At 41.5% G+C, this 22,260-nt stretch overlaps 1 protein-coding gene across 4 annotated transcripts in view; it reads right to left on the bottom strand.

The window, feature by feature from the left end:
* grhl1 (grainyhead-like transcription factor 1) overlaps positions 1 to 22,260 on the bottom strand; it is a 120,446-nt gene that overhangs the window by 79,643 nt on the left and 18,543 nt on the right. The window contains exons 2-5 of one of the 4 annotated variants that reach the window (XM_060853405.1): positions 13,868 to 14,054; positions 12,773 to 12,840; positions 10,421 to 10,543; positions 4,128 to 4,506 (exon numbers count right to left, since the gene is read on the bottom strand). In XM_060853405.1, the coding sequence (XP_060709388.1) occupies positions 4,128 to 4,506; positions 10,421 to 10,543; positions 12,773 to 12,840; positions 13,868 to 14,054 (757 nt within the window). Of the gene's footprint in view, positions 1 to 4,127; positions 4,507 to 7,175; positions 7,239 to 10,420; positions 10,544 to 12,772; positions 12,841 to 13,867; positions 14,055 to 22,260 lie in introns of those variants that run through there. The other 3 variants (XM_060853413.1, XM_060853422.1, XM_060853429.1) reach the window with 3 other exon arrangements.

The following is a 22,260-nucleotide window of genomic DNA, read 5'->3' as shown; positions in this document are numbered from 1 at the left end:
CATACCTTGCTCCTAACATTACAGACAATTATCTTATTTCCCAGCCTCCTGTGCAGCACCTTGTCAAACACCTTTGGAAATCCAATTAGATCATGTCCACTGGTTCTCCTTTTGTCTAACTTGCTTGTCACCTCCTCAAAGCATGACTTCCCCTTGACGAAGCTGTGTTGATTCAGTCCTATTTTACCAAGCACTTCCAAGTACACTACAATCTCATCCTTAATAATGGACTCTAAAATCTTACCAGTGATCAAGATCAGGCTAACTGGCCTACAGTTTCCTGTTAGTGTCTTCCACTGTGTAGACTGATGCAAAGTACCTATTCAGTTCCTCCACCAGTTCCTCTACTACTTCTCCAGCCTCAGTTTTCAGCCGCCAATGTTTACTCTTACCTCTCTCTTTTCAGATACTTGCAATCATCTTTAATATTACTAGCTAGCTTACTCTCATATTTAAACTTCTTCTCCACCAACCACCTCCCCCACCAACTCCCCTCACTCCACACACACACCTTATTGCTTTGTTAGCTATCTTCTGATGGTTTTTAAAGACTTCCCAAACCTCTGGTTTTCCATTAATCTTCACCACATTATATGCTTTTTCTTTTGCTTTTGTGCTGTTCCTGACTTCATTTGTCAGCTATGGTTGCCCCATCCTCCCCTAAGTTTTTTTCTACTTCCTTGAGATGAATTTCTGCTGTGCATCCCAGATTATCCCCAGTAACTCCTACCATTGCTGCTCCACTGTCTCCCCTTCCATGCCTCATTACATATTACCAAATCCAGAATTGCCGGTTTCCTAGTGGGCTCTACGATAAGTTGCTCCAAAAAACCAATCTCAAAGACATTCCACGAATTCCTTTTCTTGAGATCTGTTACCAACCCGGTTTTCTCAGTCTGCTGCCATAATGAAGACTCCTATGATTATGTAACAGTGTCTTTCTTACATGCCTTTTGCATCTTCTGATTCAATTCTTCCCACATCTTGACAACTGCTTGGAGGCCTGTACACAACTCTCATCAGGATAAATTAGCAAGAACTCCAAACAGAATCGAAGTTTAAGTGATTTTTAAAACTGTGCTAAGGTATTGAAGTTTCATTGGATTATCACCAAAGCAAGTGTTCGTATGCATCTGCAGTCTTTGACCTTCTAGGTAGCTGAGGTCACTGGTTTGGAAGATGTTGTCAGAGCCGCCTTGGTGAGTTGCTGTATGCATTTTGTAAATGGGTTTCACCATGGCTTCTGATAGCTGGTGGGGAAGGAAATTAATGTTGGAGGTATTGTATCGGGTGTCAGTCTAGCAGTTTCTTTGTCAAGCTTCTTAAAATGTTAGGGAAGCTACTCTCATCCAGGCAAGTGGAGTGCTACATCAAACTTCTGGTGTGTACATTGTATATGTCAGGAAAGCTTTGAAGAGTTAGGAGGTGAGTGACTTCCCGCAGAAATTGCAGCATCTGACTTGCTCTTGTAACTATGTATTTGTGTAGCTGTTCAAGTTCAGGTCAAAGGTAACATAGAACATAGAAAAATACAGCGCAGTACAGGCCCTTCGGTCCTCGATGTTGCGCCGACCAAAGTCTACCTAACCTACACTAGCCCAATAACCTCCATATGCTTATCCAATGCCCGCTTAAATGACCATAAAGAGGGAGAGTTCACCACTGCTACTGGCAGGGCATTCCATGAACTCACAACCCGCTGCGTAAAGAATCTACCCCTAACATCTGTCCTATACCTACCACCCCTTAATTTAAAGCTGTGTCCCCTAGTAACAGCTGACTCCATTAACAGAAAAAGGTTCTCAGTGTCTACCCTGTCTAAACCCCTAATCATCTTGTACACCTCTATCAAATCTCCCCTAAACCTTCTTTTCTCCAATGAGAACAGCCCCAAGTGCCTCAGCCTTTCCTCATACGATCTTCAAAGGTAAGGTTGGATATTCAGTGTCACGTACAAACGATCAGGGGTAATCTCATCCACTATCATCTTATGCAGTTTGGTGTCACAGTTTGGTTTATGATGCTCCTGAGAAGCACCTTCAGATTTTTCAATGAGTTACACACAAATGGCTGTTTTAGACAGGAATTCATAACTAAGTTCTTTTTTCTTGCATATTCATTGCAATGAATTCATTTGTAACATACTTTATTTTATCTGTAATGGTGGCAAACAGTAACATCTGTAATGGTTGAAGGTGTTTTCTTGTTATACAAGATTATCAGATTGCTGTAAATTGTTGTGGCAAGAAATGAGGTTCCTACTCAGACCAGGAAAATTCAAGTTAATTACAGCCTTAGTGTGCTCCACGTAATGGCGTAATTGTTCCAAATTATGAAATAGATATAAAAGTGTTTATACTAGTCAAGAAACAACTTGCATTTGTATTGCATCTTTAACACAGTAAAAACACCCCAAGGCACATCACAGGAGTTTTATCAAAAAAACCATTGACACCAAGCCACATAATGAGAAATTTGGGCAGATGATGATGGTTATAGAGGCAGATTTTATGAAGCATCTTAAAATTGAAGAGTGTAGAATTGCAATGAGCTTTACAGAAGGAATATCAGAGCTTAAAGCCTAAGTAGCTGACGACCTGACTGTCAATGGTGGAGTGATTAAAATCAGAGATTTAAGGGTGACAAGCCCACAATCCATGGAGCGCAGATCTTTCAGATGTGGTCAGGTTGGAGGACACTGCAGAGATCAAGAGGAGAGAGAGAGATATGAAAACATAAATGAGAACTTTAAAACTGAGATTTTGTTGTCTCAAAAGCCAGCTTAGGGTGGTATGCACAGCATTATAGGGTGAGCAGAAGTTTGTGCAAGTTAGGATACAGGTGGCAGAATTTTGGGTGAGCTCATGTTTATGTAGAATTAAAGATGACAGACTGGCATTCCTATTCCTTTAGTTCTGTCCCAAACATTTCTATCTGTCACATGCCAAATCCTGCATACCATTCCAGCTTTTGTTCTCTACAGTTAATTCTCTGGAACCCATTCAGCATTACGTTTCTTACTATTTTTTTGCCTTCAAATTTGTACTGATTCCAGATCTAATAACCAGAGTTTTTTTTTAAGCCCTACTATAATAAAAGCTCTGGACTCTATCTGTAAGAATGACCCTGCCCTTCCAGTTACTTGCCATTTCGATAATACCATCTTGCTCCAGTGCTAACATTGTTATCCCAGGCTTCCTGCAGTGCTCCAGTGAAAGCTGGTGCAAGCTGAAGATACAGCGTCACATTTTCTATGGAAGCACTTCACAGCCCTCTGGATTCAACATTGAGTTTCAACAACTTCAGAGCATGAATTCTGTCCTCCATTTTGACTACACCTGCCAGTTTGCATCCAATCTCTAAAAATCCAAATGAAAATTAGCTATCCACAAAAAGTGAAAGTGGAAATATCTGAAGGGTTGGGCTACACTAACGATTTTGCAATGAAAAGCTGTCATTATGATCCCACATTTTCCACAGAACAGAAGTAATCCCGGATGGTAATGACTCAGCGATAGTTTTATACTCCACTGGATTTTTCTTTTCAGAAAGGTTGCTCAATGGGCTGCAATTCACTGTTCTTTTCATATTACTGCCCAATGTGAATATCAACTCAAATGATGTACTCTTTACTAAGTAAGTAGACGATGTGGCACACCAAGGTTAAACTATAATTAATAATGCTGCAAGTAGTCTTACATGTCCTGGTCCATTTCAATACTGCTTCATGGCACAATAGATAGATGAGAGATTGGTTTAACTCCTTCCATCAATTGTATCAAGTTCTCAATCTACATCATGCCACTATGGCATTGAGGATAGAAATTCAGCCATCCATGGCCTTGTTCTGTACAACCATAACAGTGCCTTAGGATGGCATTAAGAGGGCTAAGGGATAGATCATCTTCCATCTGCCCTCTCAGGGAAACCAAAACTAAAATATGGGGTATTTAGAACTAATCATATTTGACTCCAAACATTGGCTGTTTCTCCACAGACGTTGCCAGACATTTCTCCAACACTTTCAGTTTTGATTTAAACTACAGGATTGTCATTCCATGATAAAGGAGACTAAGCGCTAACAATTATGTCAGATCATGCAATAAATGTGCAAATGGCCGGTTTACCTCTTGAGTGCCTTCCTTGAAATTCTCTGTGAAAGTTGTGTCTGGAGTTCTTCTCTGTGACTGTGCAGTTGAGGCAAAGTGGTCACCATGAGGATTTCGATCATGAATGACCGAGCGCTCAGGAGGCTCGCTGCAGTATGATGTCGGCAGCATTCCCACAGAAAAGTTATTAGGGTTCATTTCGGTTTTAATAGGTTGTGTTGGTACTGTTGTGACAGAGACAGTGACAGTAGTGTCTGTGTTTGTAAACTGATTTACTTTATCGTGTCCGACGGAGTGGCCAGGCAACACCAGATTGACTGGCAAAACTCTCAGTTGTTGCACTCGATTATCTGCAGTGGAAATGACTGGGTGGTCTGTTGCAGACAGCATGCAATTCCTTAAAAAGATAAGACAATAATTTCATACATACTGTAATGTAATGGCAACATGGAAAACCACTTAACCATCTAAAGCTGATTTGTCAACCTGGCCATTATTTCCCTCAAAACAAACTTTTTTAATAATGGGTAGATTTTAACGAGGAGGAAGCGCTCACTAATCAGCTACACAGTCTGGCAAAGAAGTGTGTCCTGAAAATGTGTTGCTGGTTAAAGCACAGCAGGTCAGGCAGCATCCAAGGAACAGGAAATTCGACGTTTCGGGCCAGAGCCCTTCATCACAGGAATGAGGAGAGGGTGCCAGGCAGGCTAAGATAAAAGGTAGGGAGGAAGGACTTGGTGGAGGGGCGATGGAGATGTGATAGGTGGAAGGAGGTCAAGGTGAGGGTGATAGGCCGGAGTGAGGTGGGGGCAGAGAGGTCAGGAAGAGGATTGCAGGTTAGGAGGGCGGTGCTGAGTTCAAGGGAATCGACTGAGACAAGGTGGGGGGAGGGGAAATGAGGAAACTGGAAAAATCTGAGTTCATCCCTTGTGGTTGGAGGGTTCCCAGGCGGAAGATGAGGCGCTCTTCCTCCAACCGTCGTGTTGTTATGTTCTGGCGATGGAGGAGTCCAAGGACCTGCATGTCTTTGGTGGAGTGGGAGGGAGAGTTAAAGTGTTGAGCCACGGGGTGGTTGGGTTGGTTGGTCCGGGCGTCCCAGAGAACACCTCTGGGATGCCCGGACCAACCAACCCAACCACCCCGTGGCTCAACACTTTAACTCTCCCTCCCACTCCACCAAAGACATGCAGGTCCTTGGACTCCTCCATCGCCAGAACATAACAACACGACGGTTGGAGGAAGAGCGCCTCATCTTCCGCCTGGGAACCCTCCAACCACAAGGGATGAACTCAGATTTTTCCAGTTTCCTCATTTCCCCTCCCCCCACCTTGTCTCAGTCGATTCCCTTGAACTCAGCACCGCCCTCCTAACCTGCAATCCTCTTCCTGACCTCTCTGCCCCCACCTCACTCCGGCCTATCACCCTCACCTTGACCTCCTTCCACCTATCACATCTCCATCGCCCCTCCACCAAGTCCTTCCTCCCTACCTTTTATCTTAGCCTGCCTGGCACCCTCTCCTCATTCCTGTGATGAAGGGCTCTGGCCCGAAACGTCGAATTTCCTGTTCCTTGGATGCTGCCTGACCTGCTGCGCTTTAACCAGCAACACATTTTCAGCTCTGATCTCCAGCATCTGCAGACCTCACTTTTTACACAAAGTAGTGTGTCCCCCAACACAAATTACCTTGAGCACACATTGTGCAATCATAGTTCCTATCTTAAAATGAGCCTCTCACCTGAATCAAACATGTGCTTTTAGTCTGGTACTTTTAAAACAGTGGCAAATGTAATGGTAGTGTTAGGTGACAGTGCTGCTATTGACACTGTGTGAAGTCCTGTCAATGTCAAATAAAGCCACTCAAAATTAATCCCAAATTTCTTATTAATTATTTATGTTTCCAATAAAGCAATAAAGGAAGAATTATGGAGCAAAAAGCTTCATCAATCTGAAGTTCAAAATGAAAGAGAGTTATTAATTTTGTTCCACGAAGCCAAAGGTTTGTCAAAACATTCGCACATTCAAAGGTTCATAAGAAAAGCAGTGCAAACAGGAAGTGCCACAAACATATTGAGCATATCAGATCTGACAGAGAGGAGATTTTCATACTGAGGGAACCCAGCCCAGCCCAGTCCATGAGGGAAGACAGTGACACCGTGAGAGAGTCCAGCCCAGTCCACAAGGGGAGACAGTGACACTGTGAGGGGGTCCAGTCCAGTCCACAAGGGGAGACAGTGATACTGTGAGGGTGTCCAGTCCAGTCCACAGGGGAGATAGTGACACCATGAGGGTGTCCAGTCCAGTCCACAAGGAGAGTCAGTGACTCTGTGAGGGGGTCCAGTCCAGTCCACAGGGGAGACAGTGACACCATGAGGGTGTCCACTCCAGTCCATCCCAGCCTAGTCCAGTCCATGAATGGAGTCACTGACATCATGCGGGTGTCCAGTCCAGTCCATCCCAGCCTAGTCCAGTCCAGGAGGGGGGACAGTGACACTGTGAGGGTGTCCAGTCCAGCCCAGACCAGGAGGAGAGACACTAACACTGAGTGAATCCAGTCCAGTCCAGGAGGGAAAACAGTGACACTGAAGTCAAACCAGGGTCTCATCATTAATCAACATGAAAACAGCATTAATATTAAAATAGTTTATTTATAAAGTTCAAATTGCACAGGCAATTGATCTCTGTTTCCACTGAAAATAAGGATTTGCAATCACTGGCTTTGTAGAATATCACCACAATAAATATTAAATGTAGTGAGTTTTTTATTAATAAAAATAGAAAAATGACAGACAGGTAAATCCGTTGTTCCACAAAGCTTACTTGACAACTTTATAACTGGACTATCAAATCATTATTTTTGTCCCCATTGATTACTCATCCCCCACCAGCCACTTCTTCCTCTTCAGCTGAATCATTTCAGGCCCAACACTCGCCCACTGACAAACTCACGTCTACTCAAGCAGCCATAGACTTCTGGGACAGGCAAACAGACAAACCACAATCTCCAAAACTCTTCTTTGACCTCCTCAGAAAATCAAAACCAGAAGCTCCCATGGACTAAGTGTTACCTAGAAAAGACATTGGCTTTCCAAAGAATAATGTGTCCAGGTCAGGAATTAGTTCAGCTGCTTCTTGAAGGTATGTCAACTATTACACTGTGCAGTCAGTCAAGTGTTATTCCCCCATTACCAACAGCAACTTTAATAATATTATGAGCTGAATCACTCAGTGAATTGTTCAGCTAACTTGTATTTCTAGCTTTGCTTGTTTTTATTTCCCATACTCGGTTACTCAACCATTTCAATGTTACACCTTCAAACTCCAGCTTCCAGCCCTCCCTTACTTTCCACAGTCCTTCTTTTGAACACTGGAAGGAGGGTAGGGTAGATGCTTTACATTAAATCTGCTGACTGAAGAAAGTATTTTCAGGCACTGGCTTTTCTGAGCGAACATTAGACACATAATAATATTATTTTAATAAGCTTTCTGAATAACACTTTTTAAAAAAGGATGTAAATTTGGGAATTCTCTTCGGTGTTATTGTAAATGTTTGTTGCTCAAGTGAGCGAACAATGTTTGAGAAATCCAAGTATGTGCGTCTCAATCACAAAATGTCTCATTCTAAAGTATCAAATGTGGGTGAGCCTCCTGAGTACCTGAGAAGATGGTTCAACCGTGCAGGTCATCCCAATCTAACAACTTTTTTTTTTAAAAATCACTTGTGAGATGAGGGTATTGCTGGATAGACCAGCATTCATTTCCCATTTCTCACTCCATTGGAGAGGATGGTAGTCAGGTGTCCCTGTTGATTGCAGTCCACACGGTTTAGTGTACCCAACAGCACTGTTAGAAAGGGAGTTCTAGGAATTTGACACAGTCACAGTGAAAGGATGGTTCCATGTCAGGATAGTTTGTGGCTTCTATAGGAACTTGTAGGTAGTGATATTCCATGCATCTGCTGCCCTTGTGTTCCAGGTGATAAAGCTCTCAAGTTTGAAACATGCTTTCGGAGGACTTGTTGTGAGTTGTTACAGATCATCTTGTAGACGGTACACACTGCTACCACTGTGTGTCAAGTGAACGTTGCAGGAAGTGAATGGGGTACAGTCAAGTATGCTGCTTTATCCTGGATGAAGTTAAGGTCCTTGAATCTTGTTGGAGCTGTACTCATCCAGACAAGTGGGGAATATTCCATCACACTGAATTTTGCTTTGCGGATAGGGGGCAAATTTTGTGGAGTCAAGAGATGAGTTATTTACTACATAACCCTTAGCCTCTGGCCTGCTCTTGTAGCTACAATATTTATATGACTTGTGCAGTGCAATTTCTAGTCAAGTATAACCCAGTTGATACTGGGGAATTCAGCAATGAAAATATCATTGAATGTCAAGGGGCATTGGTTAGATTCTCTCTTGTTGGACGTGCTAATTGCCTGGTACTTGTGTGGTATTAATGTTACTTGGCATTTATCAACCCAAGCCTGAATTTAGCCGAGGTTTTGTGCATATAGACATGGACTGCTTCAGCAACTGAATGAGTGGTGCTAACCATTCTCCAATCTTCAGTGAACATTCCACTCTGACCTTATGATGGAAGGTATGGCACTGGTGAAGTAGCTGATGGTTGGGCCTGGGACAATGCTGGAGGAAATCCTGCTGTGATGTGATTGAATTGAGGTGACCAACCTCCGACAACCACATCATCTTAACTTGTACTATGTGTGACTTCAACTAGAGTTTCTTTCCACTTCTCCACGATTCTCATCAGCTTCAAGTTGGCTAGTCCTGTTTCTGTACACCTTGATGTTCTTCCACATAAAAACTATTTATAATTGAGCTGGAGTTTGCAAGAGCAGGGAGCTGAGTTGATTTCCACCATTCTCCCTAAATTTTGGACCCTTATCAACTAACTTAAACTGTACCAAGGATCCATTTCAGCTCTATTTACATTTCCCCATTTTCATAATTCTAATCTCGGTTTAATTAAATCTCATTGTCTAGAGTGTCTATTTCACACTGCTGCAGGACATAGAAATCTTTCTCGCTTTCTTTCTAGTGTGACAGAATTCATAAAAATTAAAACATTCAGGGCAGGAATATGGTGAATTGAATATAAATTTTAATGAAATAGTTGCATTTTATTTTCTGATGCCTAAAACCTGCTATGCCAGCAAATAACAAAAATGAGTTGCCATGAAGTAACTTTAGAAAGTTCTCAAACTCTTAATTACATCATTTTTCCAAAATTTCAGGCAGCATTAAAACTACCCTGACAAGCCAGCTATCCCAAGAATGTGACCACACCATTATGCCAGAAAAAGAAATACTCTGGAAAGAAAGGATTAGTTTACACTGCAATGAAAAAATTGTCACGTTTAATTTTCTTCAATAACATAAACATATGTAAAATATCTCAATTTAGTTTAGCATTTCTTTGAAAATCATATCCAGGTATTACTAGAGACTGACTATATTAATTTTAAATGAAACTTGAGTTTGACAGATAAAGCATGTTTCTGTAACAGTACTTTAGTGGGGAGGCAATGGCCTAATGGTATTATCGCTGGACTGTTAATCCAGAAAGCAAGATAATCTACTGGAGACGTGCGTTTGAGTCACACCTTTGCAGAAAGTGAAATTTGAATTTAATTTTTAAAAAATTGAATTAATAGTCTAATGATTATCATAAATTCATTGTCCATTGTCAGAAAAACCCACTGGGTTCACTAATGTTCTTTATGTAAGGAAACTGCCTTCCTTACCCGGTCTGGCCTACATGTAACTCCAGACCCATAGCAACGTGGTTGACTCTTTATTGTCCTCTGGGCAATTAGGGATGGGAAATAAATGATGGCCTAGTCAGTGATGCCTTCATCCCATGAATGAATAATAAAAAAAGAAAGATTTGATGGTTCAAATCTAAGGGCTTATGGTACTCAAACCTGTCTACGGCATTGTCCCAGGCCCAACCATCAGCTACTTCATCAGTGCCATACCTTCCATCATAAAGTCAGAGTGGAATGTTCACTGATGATTGGAGAATGGTTAGCACCACTCATTCAGTCATTGTTAAGTAGGCTGCTTGGTAGAATTACCATTTAAAAGATAATTGGATAAGTTCATGAATAGGAAAGGTTTGAAGTGAAATGGGCCAAGTGGTAGACAGGTCTTGTTTAGTTTGGGGACCTGGTCAGCACAGATTGGTTGTACCAAATGGTCTGTTTCCATGTTTTATGACTCTCTGACTCAATAATAATAGTCATTATATAATCAAAGAAAGGAAATATTTTAAAAACCCAATACTGCCGGCTTACCCTGTTTGAATTGTGGCTCCTTCAGAACGATCATAGAGCAGCATTGAAGCTGGCTGTGTAGAAGACAGCATCCCTGACCGCACTCCCCTTCTAGTGCGAGGGAGATGCATGGGGGTTAGCAATCTTCCAATGAGCAAAACAAAACGGAAAGAAATTTTTAAAACTATTACATAAAAAAGGAATAAAACATGCTCATAAGATCCCAGTCAGTATGGTAATTATTTGGAACCTGGGTTCATTATTTCGTAGCACGTTTCCCTGGATTGCTGGTCAAAGATGTTCAAAGAATAGTGTGTCCATTGTATGTGTTAACAATTTCCAATTCTTCAAGAATAACAAAGTGTGATTCAGCCCACCATGTCTGTTGGTTCCATAGATTGTATCACCCAAGTGCATAAGAAACTATTGCATGGCGCAGAAACTGCTCTCAGATCAGCACAAAAGGGAACAAAAAATTTATATCTCTCTTTTTAATGGATAGATATTTCTGAACATCAATAGTCAAATTTTGGGGCATTTCTATACTTACTAAATTTCAGTAATATATAGCTCAAACCCAAATAATTAGGAAAGTGACCAACTCTTGCAGTAAGGTAAAAACAAAATCAGATCACTTGCCATTATACTATAACGTGAAAGTTAATGCAAAATTCAAAGTTAAAATTTGGGAAAAACATGTGACAGACAGCCACATCAATATTTGAGAGTGTGGTGCTGAAAAAGCACAGCAGGTCAGGCAGCATCCAAGGAGCAGGAGAATCAACGTTTCAAGCATAGGCCAGGGCTCCTTGAATGCTGCCTGACCACCTGTGCTTTTCCAGCACCACACTCTCGACTATGATCTCCAGCATCTGCAGTTCTCTATTTCTTCTAGCCACATCAATATTGTCTGAATGACACATTCTGCATAAAATTAAAAAGTTGAGTTGTTGGAATATTAACTAACTCACTAAAATATGGAATCAGCTGTCCTCTTTTAATTACAGAGACAGCACAACATCCAACAATAAAGTAATTACACTCAGGCTTCACTTTCTGTTGGACATCCCTTTGCATCACTCAGACAGAGAAACTATGGGGTTTACAGCATCCATAAAAAACAAACACTATCTCCTTAATTGAGCAATCCCTTAAGTGTTATTCACCTAAATTAATCAAGCTAAGTAATTGTAGCTTTCACAAAGTTCAGATTTTGTGTCAATGATTGAGTTCCTTTCTTTGATTAAACAAAAAAATCTTTGCATCTTGTGTGGAGCGTTTGGGGTACTGATGAGTTGTTCTCGCAGCTTTTACATGAACAGACGAAAATAGCAGCTCCAAGAATCCAGGGCTGTTCCAACAGGAATGGTTGGAACCTTGTTAGACCAGGTTTCAACTCAGCATCGGTGTTCGCAGATTAACTTGGTGGGATGATAGTTTACACCTGTCAGTATAAAGGGCTGGAATTCCTGTAGTTCAGACATGGTGCTTCAGACTGACCCATTTGGGCGATCAGGTCTGTTGCAGGTAGTTCACGCAACAAGTATGGCTCTTTGGAAAGGGAAGGAAAAATGGGATTGGAGTCTCATTCCTGATTGCCAGTGGAAAATATTTAGAATATTAAATTCAGTTAAGTAGGCAAGCAACAATTATTGACTAAGCCCAAATAGTAATTGTACTGTGCTTCAATGTAACAACCTTGAGACCAAGGCTATGTTCAGTTTCAGGAATTGCCAGTTTGTGGATCAGGTGGTTCAAGTCATGGGCAATTTGCTTCAAGAGGGATTAGGATTTGTTTGGAGCATCAGGTACAGTGATCCATAAAGCAGCAAACCATTAACTACTCTGGAGATAAACCGCACTAATACAGTTTGCTTCACCAAACTGTCCAGGCAAGGTTTTGTTAAAATTTTGCTCAGTTAAAATTGATGTATGCTGCAAAATCTTTCAGACAGCTCTGGTATTTGGACATTTGGATCGGAGCTTCTGAAACCGTACTTAAAACTTCCTCTGATTTAAAATTATGAATGGTATTGAAAGAGCAAATAAAGAGACAAGGTTTCTTCAAGTGAGCAGGAAAGATCAGTAACCAGAGGATACATTTTTAAGCTAATTTATGAATGAGCCAGAGAGAAGATCAAGATTTTCTGGTTTATTAAGTCATAACTGTTACCGGAATAAGTGATTGAACCAGACTCAAAGCCACATTAAAAATGTATTGATCGTGCATTTGAAAAAGTAAAACTTTGTAGGCTTTGGGGAAAGTGGGAAAGTTGAACTAATTGGACAACTCTCCCAAAGAGCCAACAGACAGTGTGGGATGAATGACCTTCAATGGTTCTAAGCACATGTCAACAGTTATAATACACTTACCTTTTGTTGTGCTCAGGCTCAGTACTGGAATTTTTCTCTGGTGGTATTGTCCTCTTCTCTCTGGGAACCTAACAAGAGAGGTATTTAAATGCTCGGTATCAAGTTATGAACAGTATTTTGTTGGCAGCAATCAAAACACATAGATTCTGTGAGTAGCTGTTGTCTGCCAGCAAATGCTGAGTACTGTATTGCAATGTACAGTGGTCATCAGCAACTCAAGTCAGGGTGGTTTAAGCCAGTTTGCACAAAGATCTCAATTGTCAACCCATGTTATGCCCTTCTTTAATAAAGTTAAGTTGAACAACAATTCTCTTCCAATGTGGCTCAAGTCAACTTCACTTTCATCCTATCATTTCTGTAAAAATACAGTAAGGAAGTCAGACAACTGCATTTATATTCACTCACTCATATCCGCAGAATTATTTCAGAACCAGTTTTGAGACATGGTGAAAATCACAGAAAGGGAAACTCACAAGGTAAGCAATATTCTTTTGTTTCAGCACAAATTGAATTAGAATATAACCAATCCTGTGTACTGCTTAGATTAGATTACTTACAGTGTGGAAACAGGCCCTTCGGCCCAACAAGTCCACACTGACCCGCTGAAGCGCAACCCATCCATACACCTACACTTACCCCTAATCTAACACTACAGGCAATTTTAGCATGGCCAATTCACCTGACCTGCACATCTTTGGACTGTGGGAGGAAACCGGAGAACCCGGAGGAAACCCACGCAGGCACGGGAGAACGTGCAAACTCCACACAGTCAGTCGCCTGAGGCGGGAATTGAACCCGGGTCTCAGGCGCTGTGAGGCAGCAGTGCTAACCACTGTGCCACCGTGCCGCCCACTATCTTAAGCATCTTTTAAGATTCAGGATTTGGAGATGCCGGTGTTGGACTGGGGTGTACAAAGTTAAAAATCACACAACACCAGGTTATAGTCCAACAAGTTTAATTGGAAGCACACTAGCTTCCGAAAGCTAGTGTGCTTCCAATTAAACCTGTTGGACTATAACCTGGTGTTGTGTGATTTTTAACTTTAAGATTCAGATGTGATATCTGGGAGACTCTCAGAATTGTGGATTACCTACCTTGTAATAATCATACAGTAAACCCAAAGCTGCAGCACTATCATCATCTCCATTGATGCTCATCATGGCCTTGGTGGCAGCAGTCAGGGGATTTTCTAGGAAGGATTTCCACGCCTCATCTTCACTGGTGTATGAGCGCCTCTGAGAATAAAGCTGCTCATTCTGTAGCACCAAAACTGCTCTCTTGCTGCAAAGAGATGGGCGGAAAACTAGTGAAAAACCTCTTTGAAAGCCGAGGGTTTTTTTTTAAATTTAAATTCTATACCTGGGTCATAAAAACTTAGAAACAGAGAAATGTGTTCATTGGTAACCAGAAAAACAAATTAGCCAAGCTCTTCCAAAAAAAAATTGTAACATGTGTAGTCTTGGACTTGGTTCCAAATAGTAGTTTGTCGTTGCTAAACTGGTTTGACAACAGTAGCTTATAAGATTCTTTCAGATTTTATTGTAATTCTTTAATTCGGTCCTCAGAGGCACAGGATCACTTTGAGTCACTCAGAAGATATGACAAGTACACCAGATTTCTTGAGTATACTGTTTTTCATGCAGCATACAACCTGGACATCTCTACTCAGCAAGGATTTCTTAGTGGGGTTTTCCCCTTTCCATAGTCTCAATCAGGAATACCCTTATGTGCCAGATATATGACTTAATCTTTACATCGAATAATAAATGCACACAATGACACACCTCAGTGTCATTATCTCGTTGTTACACACTCATTCTAACTCACTCAATTCAATGTATATATAATAAGAGGGTGTGTCTGAATTGTTCCTGAAGCATCTGTCGACTGAAACTATTGAAAAAGCTCCTTAGCTTTGACACTTAAAGATCACTCTTGCAGGTCGACAGTTCTCATTCGTGATTTTTTGGCCTATCTGCTTTTAAACATGAAACCTTGCGATAGCCCTTTGATTGCCGAAGAGAAAATCAAAAACAACATCCAACATATTCTGGAGGTCTGCATCAAAATCTCACGGTGACTCACAGGTGGGCAGAAAAAATATTCAGTTCATAAATATTCACAACATGTAGTGGAAGAGTCGTGTCCACATACTTCACAGTGCTAGCAGGACAATGGCATAATGCATTACAGACCATCCTGCTTTCATCCAGCTCTGCTCAGTTCAGGAAACTACACCTCTATCCTTTGCCCAGAAGCATCCATTTGAAAACTAGATCATTTCCAAACGCCACAAAGTATTTTACAAGAGAACAAGGAACAAAAAAAAGGTTATTAATCCATTAAGCCAGTTTCTTCCACATCCACTTACAATGTTTCTTTATATATTTTACATTTGTGTATTTTTCCCATTGACAATTATATTAATATTGATGATGTAGAGGTGCTGGTGTTGGATTCGAGTGGATAAAGTTAAAAATCACACAACACCAGGTTGTAGTCCAACAGGTTTATTTGGAAGCACTAGCTTTTGGAGCGCCGCTCCAGCTAAAGGAGCAGTATTCTGAAAGCTTGAACTTTCAGATAAACCTGTTGGACTATAATCTGGTGTTATGTGGCTAATATTGATGTCAGCTAGGAGAAAGTGAGGACTGCAGATGCTGGAGATCAGAGCTTAAAAATGTGTTGCTGGAAAAGCGCAGCAGGTCAGGCAGCATCAAAGGAACAGGAGAATCGACGTTTTGGTCATAAGCCCTTCGGAGGATGAGGGTGAAGAGCTTCAGGACGGAGATGATGACCTGGGGGGGTGCAGTGAGAGAGGGACTCACTGAGATCCTTGTAGAGGGAGGAGGAGAGCATCTTCAAGGAAGGCATCCTTGCAAGAGGATTCGCAGAAGTCCTAATTCCTGAAGAAGGGCTTATGCCCGAAACGTCGATTCTCCTGTTCCTATGATGCTGCCTGACCTGTTGCGCTTTTCCAGCAACACATTTTTAAGCTCTAAAATTGATGTCAAGTTTGACTATCTGTATTCCTGTTACCGGTTCTGAAGATTAGGTCCCATTCCAGAAAGTTGATGTTTGTTCATTCATGAGGTGTGCGCACCACTGGCAAATCCAGTATTTATTGATCATATCTATTTACGTCAAGGTGGTGGTGATGGGGCACCTTTTGACTAACTGCAGTCCGTTGGTGCCAGTTCTCCTCCGTGCTAACATGGAGGGAGGTCTTGGGGTTTCAACCAGTGACAGTGAAGGAAAAATGATATAGTTTCAAGGCAGGATTGTGTGGGGCTTGGAGGGACAGTGGCAGGGTGGTGGCATTCCCATACACCTGATATCCTTATCCTATTTCTCAGCAGAAGGAGTCATGAATTTGGAAGGCACTGTCAAAAAAGCTTTAACGAGTAACTTCAGCACACTTTATAGATGGTACACACTTCAATTAATTTTCACCAGTGATGGAAGGCAGTGGATGAGGTGTCAATCAAGCAGACTGCTTTGTCTTGGTCAGTGCGAAGCATATTGGAGCCACACCTATCTAGGCAAGTGAGGAACTATTCCACCACATTCCTGACCTGTGACTTACAGATGCCGAAAAAGCTTTGATTGGTCAGAAGCTGAGTTTTTTACTGCAGAATATTCAACCCCTAATCTGTTCCTGTATCCATAATGTGTGCCTGGTCCAGTTCAGGTAATTGTCCCATCACCACCACCTTGACGTAAATAGATTAGATTAGACTTACAGTGTGGAAACAGGCCCTTCGGCCCAACAAGTCCACACCGACCCGCCGAAGCGCAACCCACCCATACCCCTACATTTACCCCTTACCTAACACTAGGGGCAATTTAGCTTGGCCAATTCACCTGACCCGCACATCTTTGGACTGTGGGAGGAAACCGGAGCACTCGGAGGAAACCCACGCAGACACGGGGAGAACGTGCAAACTCCACACAGTCAGTCGCCTGAGTCGGGATTTGAACCCGGGTCTACAGGCGCTGTGAGGCAGCAGTGCTAACCACTGTGCCACCGTGCCGCCCACTAATATCCCTAGGATGTTCAGAGTAGGCAACTCAAGCAAAGAAAAGTCACTTTTTTGGTCAAATCTCTGATTAGATGCTCTCTTGTTGGAGATCATTGCCTACCATTGATGATCATAGACACAAATATTCTTTGCCACATATCCATCCAACCTTTAATGTTTGTCCAAGTCTTGCTGCATTGAACATGTGCTATTTCAGCATCTTAGCATTCACAGTGCAACCACAAGAAAACATCCACACTTTTGACCTTTCATAATCATGTCATAGAGATGTACAGCACGGAAACAGACCCTTCGGTCCAAATTGCCCATGGCAACTAGATATCCCAAACCAACCTAGTCCCACCTGCCAGCACCTGGCCAATATCCCTCCAAACCCTTCCTATTCATATACCCATCCAGATGCCTTTTAAATGTTGCAATTGTACCAGCCTCCACCATTTCCTCTGGCAGCTCATTCCATCCATGTACCACCCTCTGTGTGAAAAGGTTGACCCTTAGATCTCTTTAATATCTTTCCCCTCTCACCCTAAACCTATGCCCTCTAGTTCTGGACTCCCCCAACTCAGGGAAAAGACTTTGTCTATTTATCCTGTCCATGTTAATGGAGGGAAGGTCATTGTGGCAGCTGTAGATAGTTTGGCTAAGAACACTGAATGTGAATACATCATTTAAGTTGACATTTCACTGTCAAGAGTGTTAGCATTTTAAAAAATTACATTAGTTCTTACAAATGCAAAAGATCCCTTGTCATTATTCAAAGACAGGGAGGGGAAAATTAATTTTCACAGTTTCAATCCATCAAAATCACTCAAGGTCATCCTGCAAGGTTAGCACTGCTGCCTCACAGCACCAGGGTCCCAGGTTCGATTCCAGCCTTGGACGACTGTCTGTGTGGAGTTTGCACATTCTCCCCGTGTCTGCGTGGGTTTCCTCCGGGTGCTCCAGTTTCCTCCCACAGCCCAAAGATGTGCAGGTCAGATGAATTGGCCATGCTAAATAGCCCATAGTGTTAGGTATGTTAGTCAGAGGAAATGGGTCTGGGTGGGTTACTTTTTGGAAGGTCGGTGTGGAATTCTTGGGCCGAAGGACCTGTTTCCACACTGTAGGGAATCTAATCTAAAACAAAGTAAATGCAAGTTCTTTATTTTTCAGGCATTTTTTGAATACAAGAGACAATTTCAAAGTGTGACAATATACAAACAAAACCTCTAGTTACAACAGGAGCCACATGTCAGCTCTCTGGAACTAAGCTGCTTTCACAGACTGTCGTCAGATCATCCACGTGATTCCAATACTCTCAAATGCCTAGTTTCAAAAACAGTCATTTGGCTCATTTGTTTTATGTCACTTTTTGGTCAAATCTTTGAGGAATCAGGAGGTGTGTTACTCTCTGCAGAATATTCAGCCTCATGTACAGCATGGAAAGTCTTAATAACCATTACTTTAATGCACCTTACTTCTGAATTTAACAATGTTTTATTACACCAGGACGTATGAAAATTTCTGTTCGACTGTAAGGGGGAAAACGACAACTCAAAAACACAGCAGGATAGTCATGATTTGGAGATGCCAGTGTTGGACTGGGGTGTACAAAGTTAAAAATCACACAACACCAGGTTATAGTCCAACAGGTTTAATTGGAAGCACTAGCTTTCGGAGCGACGCTCCTTCATCAGGTGGTCAATGAAGGATTGGCACTCTGAAAGCTAGTGCTTGCAATTAAACCTGTTGGACTATAACCTGGTGTTGTGTGATTTTTAACAGCAGGATAGGTTGTCAGTCTAAACATTTTCCACTTTAAGTCAAGGCCCTCAAACCCAATTCCTTTTTCAAGTATCAATGAAAGTAATCAATCAATCTTTGACAGCTTATTGTAAGGAACTAATTTTAAGAGCCATGGATTTTCAATAACAAAGTGTTATTTCTCAATCTCCCTGAAGCAGCAATGATTAACTGAACATTAGAAATGTCTGGAATCTCACCTCAGTGTGGAATAAAATCTCTAGAAATTGTTGACCTATTGCACTAAATCAAATGATTACTTCCGCAGGAGCAAAGCTGAACTGTATGAGGCATGAGACGAAGAAACTTATAATTGGAGAATAGAAAGCAACAAAAGCTGAAAGCCGATGAGTAATGAACACCATTTAGCACAGTGTGCCCATTCATTTAACGAATCATGATGGATCCATCCACACAACCTCCTAAGGGAAGCCTCTGAAATAACAATTCTATTCAACAGCTGACTCCACTGTATAGACTGAAAGTCAAAATGCATAGTATGAAAACAATCTATTACCCTGGCTACGACAGTAACCTTGACCACCACAGAGCACGAATCATATTCTGCAGAACATTTGAGCATATGTATCGGGATCTATTTCGAAAAGGTTAGTCATGTCTCATACCAGATATTTGTTAAGATTATATAAAATAAGTTCATGCTGGGAGTCTGTTTCACATTTCCTCGTGTGTGAGGGTAGAAAAAACCTTGCTTAGTTTCTAGTTTTGTGTCAAACTTGTTGTATATTCTAGCTCTCCGACTCTGAAAATTCAGTCAGAGCAAACTAATCTGGGTCCACCATTTCTGTGAAACTAGTCATGCCATCGACCTGAATCATATTTTTTATTGTACTCACTAAATCGTGTAAACACACTTCTGAGTTCAACATTTAGACTCCCAAGATAATCCTCTGGACTAATATTACACTGTTTCATGTATTTACCCACAATAAAATCTATCTTCTTCCATCCATTTAAAATAACCCAATACATTGGAATTATATCAATCTCCTTTCATTAACTGCTTACTCACATTTGATTGATTTTTATCAACAAACACTGAGAATTACTCTCCATGTCATTCCTGAAAAATAACCGTTTAAAATTCTGCATCTTATTTTTCTCTCAATCTTAATTGGCCACTTAGCTTCATGATTTCATTCCTGTCAAAAGTATAGTCATAGAGTCCTATAACATGGACACAGACCCTTCGGTCCAAACATATTCCCAAATTAAACTAGTCTCACCTGCCTGTGTTTGGCCCATATCCCTCCAAACCTTTCCTGTTCATATACTTATCCAAATATCTTTTAAACGCTCTAACTGTAACAGTATCCACCACTTCCTCTGGCATTCCACATACCACACACATTCCACATTCCTCATTCCACATATAAATCACTTTTCTGTGTAAAGACATTGCCTCTTGTGTCCGTTTCAAAATTTTCTCCTCTCACCTTAATTATGCTCCCTCGCTTTGAACTACCCCATCTTGGAGAAAAGACTCTTGCTATACACCTTATCTATGCCCCTCATGATTTTATAAACCTCTATAAGGTCATCCCTCAATCTCCTAGGAAGGATGTTATCAAGCTCAAGAGGATTCAGAAGAGATTTACCAGGATGCTGCCGGGTGTGAAAGGTTTGAGTTATAAAGAAAGGTTGGATAGGCTGGAATGTAGGAGGTTGAGAGGTGACCTTAGAAAGTTTACAAAATAATGAGGGGTATAGATGGAGTTCATGGTAGTTGTCTTTTCCATAGGATGAGAGATTTCAAGACAAGAGGACACATTTTTAAGGTGAGAGGAGAGAGATTTTAAAAAAGGCATGAGGTACAAGGATTTTACACAGAGGGTGGTTCACGCGCGGAATGAACTTCTTGAGGAAGTGGTGAGTCTGGGTACAATTACAACGTTTGAAAGACATTTGGATAAGTATATAAATGGGAAAGGTTTGGAGTAATATTGGCTAGGAGCAGGCATACCACGGTTTGGTTTGGGATTATGTTCAGTGTTGACTGGTTGGACCGAAGGGTTATTTTTATAAATCAATCCCTCCATTCCTGCCAGCATCCTGGGAACTCTTTTCTGAATCCTCTCCAATTTGATAATATACTTGCTATGGCAGGATGAACAGAACTGCACACCGTATTCCAGAAGAAGCCTCACCAATGTCCTCAACGTGACTTTCCAACTCTTATACTCACAGGTCTGGGCAATGAAGGCAAGCATACTAAATGCCTTCTTCACCACTCTGTCTACTTGTAAAGCAAATTTGAAAGAATTATACATCTGAACCCCATAGTTTCAAGTCTTCTTGCTGCAGGACAGTTCACAATTTCCCCAATGCTGTGTTCAATGCCTCATGAATCCAAACCCATTTCTCTCACACTGGTTATAGAGTCATAGAGTCATAAAGATGTACAGCACGGAAACAGACTCTTCGGTCCAACTTGTTCATACCGACCAGCTATCCTAAATAAATCTTGTTGTATTTGCCAGCATTTGACTCTTATCTCTCCAAACCCTTTCTATTCATGTACCCATCCAGATGCCTTTTAAATGCTGCAATTGTACTAGCCTCCACCACTTTGTCTGGCAGCTCATTCCATACACACCATTCTCTGCGTGAAAACGTTGCTCCTTAGGTCTGTTTTAAATCTTTCACCTCTCACCTTAAACCTATGCCCTCTAGTTTGGGCCTTGTCTATTTACCCATTTGTCTATTTACATGATTTTATAAACCCTTAAAAGGTCACCCTTCAGCCTCTGAAGCTCCAGTTAAAATAACTCCAGCCTATTCAGCCTCTCCCTATAGCTCAAACCCTCCAACCCTGGCAACATCCTTGTAAATCTTTTCTGGACCCTTTCAAGTTCCACAACATCCTTCCCATAGCAGGGAGATCATAATTGCACGCAGTTTCCAATAGTGGCTTAACCAGTGTCCTGTACAGCCACAACATGGCCTCCCAACTCCTATACTCTGACCAATAAAGGCAAGCATACCAAACAGCTTCTTCACTATCCTATCTACCTGTGACTCCATTTTCAAGGAACTATGAATCTGCAATCCAAGGTCTCTTTGTTCATCAACACTTCCCAGAACGTTATCATTAAGTATGTAAATCCTGCCCTGATTTGACCTTCCAAAATTCAACACCTCACATTTATCTAAATTAAACTCCATCTGCCACTCCTCAGCCCATTGGCCCATCTGATCAAGAGCCCGTTATACTCTGAGGTAACCTTCTTCACTGACCACTACACCTCCAATTTTGGTGTCATCTGCAAACTTATTAACTATACCTCTGATGTTCATACAGATCACATCCATCACTCTACCCTCATCAATCCTCTTCATTACTTCTTTAGAAAACTCAATCAAGTTCATGAGATACAATTTCCCACGCACAAAGCAATGTTGACTATCCCTAATCAGTTCTTGCCTTTCCAAAAACATATAAATCCTGTCTGTCAGGATTCCATCCAACACCTTGTCCACCACTGATATCAGGCTCACTGGTTTACAGTTCCTTGGCTTTTCCTTACCATCCTTCTTAAATAGTGGAACCATGTTAGCCAACCTCCAGTCTTCCAGCACCTCACCTGTGAGTATCACTGATACAAATATCTTAGCAAGGGGCCCAGCAATCACTTCCCTCG

Source organism: Hemiscyllium ocellatum, chromosome 3 (genome assembly GCF_020745735.1).
Source record: "Hemiscyllium ocellatum isolate sHemOce1 chromosome 3, sHemOce1.pat.X.cur, whole genome shotgun sequence".
Taxonomy (NCBI): domain Eukaryota; kingdom Metazoa; phylum Chordata; class Chondrichthyes; order Orectolobiformes; family Hemiscylliidae; genus Hemiscyllium; species Hemiscyllium ocellatum.
The sequence above is the reverse complement of the archived record's forward strand: the minus strand, read 5'-3'. Positions and strand labels throughout refer to the sequence as shown.